Genomic DNA, 7,499 nt, shown 5'->3' with positions numbered 1-7,499 from the left:
CCTGGCGTATTTGACACCTGGAGTTGGTCATTTTTTCCAAGACCCGCCATATGACAAAATTATCCAGGTCAGGGCTTGAGTGGGTTTACTCCTGATGAACTCAGTGAGGCTTACATTGTTAGACTCGGAGCGCCAAAATTTATATAGTTTAGCCAATAAAACCTGCTCCCCCTTGAATTTTGAGATTCCCCTTGCAACAGGGACGATGGCTGCGTGACAAATCAAATAATGAGAAGAGAAGAAATTGGATTTATACCCTGCCCTTCATTACCCGAAGGAGTCTCAGAGCGGCTGACAATCTCCTTCCCCTTCCCCTCCCCACCGCAGACACCCTGTGAGGGAGGCGGGGCTGAGAGAGCTCTCTGGAGGACTGCCCTTGAGAGAACAGCTCTGAGAGAACTTGTGACTGACCCAAGGTCACACCAGCAGCTGCATGGAGAGGAGTAGGGAATCAAACCCGGTTCTCCCAGATTAGAGTCTGGGCTCCTAACCACGACAACAAGCTACACCAAACTGGCTAAATAAATAATAAAAGTGTTCTAACTCAGGTATGTCCAACAGGTAGATTTATACCCTGCCCTTCATTACCCGAAGGAGTCTCAGAGCGGCTGACAATCTCCTTCCCTTTCCCCTCCCCACCACAGACACCCTGTGAGGGAGGCGGGGCTGAGAGAGCTCTCTTGAGGACTGCCCTTGAAAGAACAGCTCTGAGAGAACTTGTGACTGACCCAAGGTCACACCAGCAGCAGCATGGAGAGGAGTGGGGAATCAAACCTGGTTCTCCCAGATTAGAGTCTGCGCTCCTAGCCACTACACAAAGCTACACCAAACTGGCTAAATAAATAATAATAGAGTTCTAACTCAGATATGTCCAACAGGTAGATCGCGATCTACCAGTAGATCGCGGAGGGGTCAGAGGTAGATCACCAGACACACTTGGTCTCCTGGTTTGCTGGACAGGTGCTTGGGTTTTTTTGATGATTGTTTGGTGGTTCTTTCTGGATCTTCGTCTCTCTGTTTGGGGGGGGGGAACCAGTGTTCCCTCTAAGCTGAGTTAGTGTGAGCTAGCTCACAGTTTTTCAGCCTCCGGCTCACACATTTTTGTCTTAGCTCAGGAAGGAGGGCTCCAGAGCAAACTGATTTATGCAGCAGCCAAATCCCTTGCTCACAACTTTGATGCCGGTAGCTCACAAAATAGAATCTTTGCTCACAAGACTCCACAGATTAGAGGGAACATTGGCGGGGGACCCAACTTTAGTGGGTTAAAATCTAATTTGAAACTAATTTGAAACTTTATTTTCATGGTGGTAGATCACCGGCACTTTTGGCTGGGAAAAGTTGGACATGCCTGTTCTCACTGATATCTGTAGTCTGACTCTGCAGACCAGCTGTAATTCCGGGGGGATCCCCAGCTCCCGCCTGGAGGATGGCATCTCTGGCCGGCTACTCCAAAGAAAGCAGACCGTCTAATTGCAACTCCCAAGAGCAGAAAGGAAAAAAAAATGCAAAGAATTGGGAGCTCAGGAGAATTTGCTTTAATGGGGCCCCCTGCGTAATGTCAAGTGAATACTCTCCCCCACCCCCAACCCCCGGCTCCCTCAGTTGCTCATGAGAATGGAATTCCTCTCAGCCCAGAGTTCCTTCCGGGAGAGGGAAGAGGAAGGAACGTCAAGCGGTGGCGAGGGTGGGAACTATACAGTGCGGTGGACAGTCTCTAGGGACCTCGAGGAAGGGAAGGCCGAACGCGAAGGGTGTCCCCCTCCCCCGGCCTCCTGTCCCTGCCTCAGCCTCAGCTTCGGCCCTCTCCCTCCCCCGCCCTCGTCACTTCCTCCGGCCGATCTGGGCCATGAGGTGGGCGTTGGCGGCCGCCTTGGCCCTCAGGTTCTTGGCCTTGGCGATGTCAAAGAGGATGTTCATGATGTTGGTGGGGACGTCGAGGGAGAGGGTGAATTTGGTGCGCCGGTCGCTCTTGGCCTGCCCTTGGTACACCTTGCCCTTCCCCTGGGCCTGGGCCAGGTATTTGTAGCGGGTGACGGCCGGGAACGTCCGTTTCTCTTTGTCCTCCTCCTCCTCGGCCTCCTCGTCGTTGTCCTCCGAGGAGGCGTCCTCGCCCGGCGAGAACTTGAAGCTCCTCTTCTCCAGGAGGGAGTTCTCCTCAGCGGAGCCCTTCTTGGCCTCGGAGAGGGCGGCGTTGAGGCAGCTGAAGATGGACTCGGCCTGGTACAGCTTGAGGCTTAGGCCCGTCCTGGCCGCAAAGAGGAGCAGGAGCAGGAGCAGGAGCTTGGGGTGTGCCATCATCGCGCCCTGCGACACGGGAGAAGGAGAAACAGTGCCTCAGGAGGGTGTCATTGACAGGCCCGCAGTAGTGTTGCCAACCTCCAGGTCGAAGCCAAAAGTGAGAGCTCACGGGAGGAACTGGATTTCCAGAAACAACATCCGTGACAAAAAAATAACGAAGAGTCAATAAAGATAAGTTGCAAAAACATTTACTGTAGTAATTCTGTAAGAGATTTTCTTCTATTATCGCTCACACGCTAGCGAGTACTGCACAATGGAAACAATCCGTTTCACAGTATTTACTGTATCTGAGCGTGTGGCCGTCCCAATTCTTATCAATTACTACTTATCAACTCTTGAAGGAAACATTCCATGCGGAGACCTCGGATACTGTTATTAGAGAGTCAACATGGAATGTTTCCTTCAAGAGTTAGATAAGCAGTAATTGATAAGAATTGGGATGGCTACGCGCTCAGCTAAAGCAAATACTGTGAAATGGATTGTTTTCATTGCTCAGTATTCTCAGAGCGGCTTACAGTCTCCTTTCCCTTCCCCACAATAGACACCCTGTGAGGTAGGCGGGGCTGAGAGGGCTCTGAAGGAAACTGCTTTTTTCCCAAGAACAGCTCTGACAGAACTACGGCTTGCCCAAGGTCATCCAGCTGGTGCAAGTGGAGGAGTGGGGAATCAAACGCGGTTCTCCCAGCTTAGAGTCCACACTCTTAACCGCTACGGCAAACTGGGAAGCAGTTCAACCACAACAGTGGCAGTTAGTGGGAAGCAGGGGTCATTTCATAGAAAAAGAGCTAGGGGAACTCATTAGCATAACTCATTATCATACGCCACACGCCCTGACATCACCGGAAGTGTGTCATAAGGCCACACCCCCTGACATCACCGGAAGTGTGTCATAAGGCCACACCCCCCGCCCCCAACGGTCCCGGCCGGCAACTTCCCCTCCCTCTTCTCCTGCCTCCTCCTGGCTGAATTAGGGCCGGAAGCGGGGCGGCCGGAAGCAGGGGGCGGGGCTTCGTCACATGCCCCGCCCCCATACCTCACCCGGGGGAACTGCGATCCCCCGCGATCCCCCCCCGAAATGACCTCTGGTGGGAAGCAGTTCAACCGCAACAACCTGAGAGCAGCTCTCCTAGACCAGAGCAGTGGTCCCTTTCGTTCAGCATCCTGTTTCAGCCACGGTTGCCAACTCCGGGTTGGGACACTGCTGTAGATTTTGAGGGTGGAGTCTGGGGAGGGTGGGCTTTAGGGTGGGGAGGGGCCCCAGCTGGGCAGAACGCCACAGAGTTCACCGTCCGGAGGGAACTGATGTTGGTCATCAGATCAATTCTAATAGTGGTAGATCTCTAGGTGCCCCCTGGACAATGGCTACCTTCGGCTGCTCTGCCACCACCCCAGGTCCCACCTGGAGGCTGGTATCCCGAGTTGCAAGCATCAACTGAAATGGGGGAGGGGAGAAATCCTGGCTCTTAACAGTTCCGTGTTCTATGAATGCATGTTTGTCTAGCTTGAAGCCTCAGTCGCAGTTACAACAGTCGTGTAAGGTAGGCTCAGTCAGAGAGAGAGAGAGAGAGTGTGACCCTGGCACACTGTCCATGGAACCTTCCGCTTCTTCCCTCTTTCAGAGTTGCAAAGGGGCTGTCGTACTGAAGAAACAAAACGCTGCACGAGTCCAGAGGTGGGGTAAAGCTTCAGAGCTGACATTTGGAATCTCAGACCTTTTCAATTCAATTTGAAGGTAAAAGGTAAAGGTAAAGGTTTCCCTTGCTCGAAAGCCAGTTTTGGTTTGGGTGCCCGGAAACCTCGCCACCTCCTCCTTGCTCGTCTAAAGGGGGAGAGAAGTAGGACTTCCTTCTCCAGGCTCTGCCTGGAGGCTGGCAACCACATAATTGGGTGTGCGGGGGGTGCCAGAAGGTAGCCCCGCCTAGGGTGCAAAAAAAGTCAGGCTGGCCCTGCTGTGCAGTTCATCTATTCCAACCCCCTGCACATTCTCAGCTTGGCCTACTTCACAGGGCTGTTGTGAGAGAGAAATGGCAGAGACGAGAACCATGTAGGCTGCTTCGGGTCCCCAGTAACCACTTGAGCCACCGCAGCTCCACCAATTTGAAGGAGGATGGATTTAAAAAACCCCTACATTTTAAGCTTTGCCCGTTTGCTCAAAACCGACAGCCTGCCGTTTACTGAGGGCTCAGAGCAGGTCATTTAAACTTAAAAAGAAAATCCGTATACAAGCATTTCAGAAGGGAGCCGTGTCAGTCTGCAATAGTGGAGCTTGATTCGAGTTCAGTAGCACCTTCGGGGCCGACAAGATTTTCAGGCTTTGAGTGTTCCAAAGTCAACGCTCCCTTCGTCAGATGCAAGCATCTCAACTTCTTCCTTTGCAAAACCCCTCCCGCTTTCTGACTGGGGTAGGAGGACTCGGGGATCTCCGTTCTGACTTGTATCTGATGAAGGGAGAACAAGGTTTGAGTCCAGAAGCCCCTTTAAGACCAACCAAGTTAATATTCAAGGCATAAGCTTTCGTGTGCAGGCACGCTTCCTCAGATACAACGAAATGGAAGTTAAAAGGTAAAGGTAAAGGTTCCCTTCCTCGAAAGCCAGTCGAGTCCGACTCAAGCCCTCCATTTCCAAGAGCCAGCGCTGTCCGAAGATGTTTCTGTGGTCATGTGGCCGGCATGACTAAACACCAAGGTGCACGGAACACTGTTCCCTTCCCACCGAAGTGGTACCTATTTATCTACTTGCCATTTCTTGCTTTTGAACGGCTAGGTTGGCAGGAGCTGGAACTAGAGACGGGAGCTCACTCCGTCATGTGTGATACAGAGTGTTGGACTGGATGGGCCTTTGGCCTGATCCAACATTGGCATCTCTTATGTTCTTATGTTCTCGAACTGCTGAACTACCGACCTTCCACAGCCTGCAGTTCAGCGTCTTAACCACTTGAGCCACTGCAGTCCACCAGTCCATAAATTTAGCTGGAGGTTGGTCAGTAAATTTGCATACAACCAGGAGTCATTTAGTAGAAAAAGAGGTGCAGGGGCTCATTTGCATAGCTCATTTGCATAGGCCACACCCCCTGACAAAGGGCAAGCATGCAAGCATGCCTGAGTTCCCTGCCTGATCTTCTCAAGATCGGGCAGGGAACCCAGGCATGTTTAAAATGCCGATCTGGGGAAGGAAAAGAAAGGCATTTCAATCCCTCCAGGTGATGTAGGGGGTGGGGGCTCTGTAGGCGGGCCAGGAAAGGCAGCGGCACGGGGGGGCCCCTGGGCTCCTTACTGCTGGAGCGACACTCCGGCATTTGCCCCTGGGCTCCTTACTGCTGGAGCGCCGTTCCGGCATGCTCCGGCAGGAAATGACCCCTGCATACAACACAATGAAGGTGTTTGACAGATTTAATTCCGGGGGGGGACACATTGAAGGACACATTGAAGGAAACAAATAGGTCAGAATTGGAGACGGATGGGCAGATGTATCCTGAACTGTGGAATTCAGAGAGTAATTAACGGAGACCCTGACATTATGCTCCTTCCGTCTCCTCTCAAGCATGGAGACGATATGTATAGACTGGTAATCTCCATTTCACTGTATCTGAGGAAGTGTGCATGCCTATGAAAGCTCGTACCCAGAATAAAACACGGTTGGTCTTAAAGGTGCTGCTGGACTCGAACTTGGTTCTGCTGCTTCAGACCAACATGGCTACCCCACCTGAATCCATCTAACAAAGATAGCTTGCACTCTCAAAATTCATACCCAGAAAGTCTTATTGGTCTCAAAGGCGCTCCAGGACTCCAATTTAGTTGTATAAAACAAGGAGGAAATGTCCCTCTGAACTCCTTGGAGGAAAGGCAAGATTAAAGGGCTCTAGATGGATAGAGAGGATCCAAATACCTTCTGCAGTCCTTAGCTATTTTGCTCTGCCCCTCTTGGGTCCCGAGAGCCAGTTTGGTGTAGTGGTTAAGTGCGCAGACTCTAATCTGAGAGAACCGGGTTTGATTCCCCACTCCTCCACTTGCACCTGGCTGGATGACCTGGGTCAGTCACAAGTTCTCTCAGAGCTGTTCTCTCAAGGGCAGTCCTCGAAAGAGCCCTCTCAGCCCCGCCTACCTCACAGGGTGTCTGTTGTGGGGAGGAGAAGGGAAAGGAGTTTGTAAGCCGCTCTAAGACTCCCTTGGGTAGTGAAGGGCAGGGTATAAATCCAATCTCTTCTTCTTCTTCTTCCTTTTACGAAGATTGTCAGAGGACCCGGAGTGACGTTTTCTTCTTTTCCTTCCTGCCTTCTTGACCGTCTTCCTAGCTATAACCGATGGCTAGCCGTGGAGAGCCGGTTTGGTGTAGTGATTACAAGTGCGGACTCTAATCTGGGAGACCCGGCTTTGATTCCCCACTCCGCCACACGCAGCCAGCTGGTGTGACCTTGGGTCAGTCACATGTTCTCTCAGAGCTGTTTTCTCAAGGGCAGTCCTCGAAAGAGCTCTCTCAGCCCCGCCTGCCTCACAGGGTGCCTGTTGTGGGGAGGGGAAGGGAAAGGAGACTGTAAATTGCTTTGAGACTCAGAGTGAAGGGCGGAGTAGAAATCCAATTGCTTCTTCTCGGCAGCAAAATGAAGTGGTAGAAAAGAGCAAGAGTCCAGGAGCCCTTAAAGACTTACAAATGTTGTTAGTCTTGGAGCTGCTCCTGGACTCTTGCTCTTTTCTACTGCTGCAGACAAACGCAGCTACCCATCATGCTCTCTTATCCACAGAACGAAGTGGAAAGGCTTTCTTTGGACCGTACCACTTTGGGCTGCAGGTGGGAGGAGCCTATGAACTTTGCTGGATCAGAGCAAAGGCCAACAGAAGCAAAAACCCCCACCCTGCAGGCCAGTCACCAAGGCTGCCACCCTCCAGGTGGGGCCTGGAGAGCCCCCGAAATTACAACAGTTCTCCGGACTACAGAAGACAGTTCTCCTTGAAGAAATGGCTGGTAATTAATTAAGTATCGTATGGCATTGTGTGTCGTAGAAGAAAAGAGAAGAGAAGAAGGGACTGGATTTAGACCTCCCCCCCTTCACGCGGAGTCTCAGAGCGGCTCACAAACGCCTTCCCCTTCCCCTCCCCACAACAGACACCCTGTGGGGGAGGCGGGGCTGAGAGAGCTCTCTTGAGAACTGCCCTCGAGAGAACAGCTTCGAGAGAACTTGTGACTGACCCAAGGTCACATCAGCA

General features: G+C 52.0%; 1 protein-coding gene across 1 annotated transcript in view; it reads right to left on the bottom strand.

Annotated features, from left to right (window-relative positions):
• Nucleotides 1–1,821: 1,821 nt before the first annotated feature.
• Nucleotides 1,822–7,499, bottom strand: part of UCN3 (urocortin 3) — a 14,380-nt gene continuing 8,702 nt past the window's right edge. The window contains exon 2 of the mRNA XM_015429346.1: nt 1,822–2,304. Within this exon, the coding sequence (XP_015284832.1) occupies nt 1,822–2,298 (477 nt within the window). The 5' untranslated portion in view covers nt 2,299–2,304. The remainder of the gene's footprint in view (nt 2,305–7,499) is intronic.

The sequence above is a fragment of the Gekko japonicus genome, unplaced genomic scaffold (genome assembly GCF_001447785.1).
Source record: "Gekko japonicus isolate JY-2015 unplaced genomic scaffold, Gekko_japonicus_V1.1 scaffold7080, whole genome shotgun sequence".
NCBI classification, from domain to species: domain Eukaryota; kingdom Metazoa; phylum Chordata; class Lepidosauria; order Squamata; family Gekkonidae; genus Gekko; species Gekko japonicus.
Note: the sequence above shows the minus strand (reverse complement) of the source record. Positions and strands in the feature narration are given on the sequence as shown.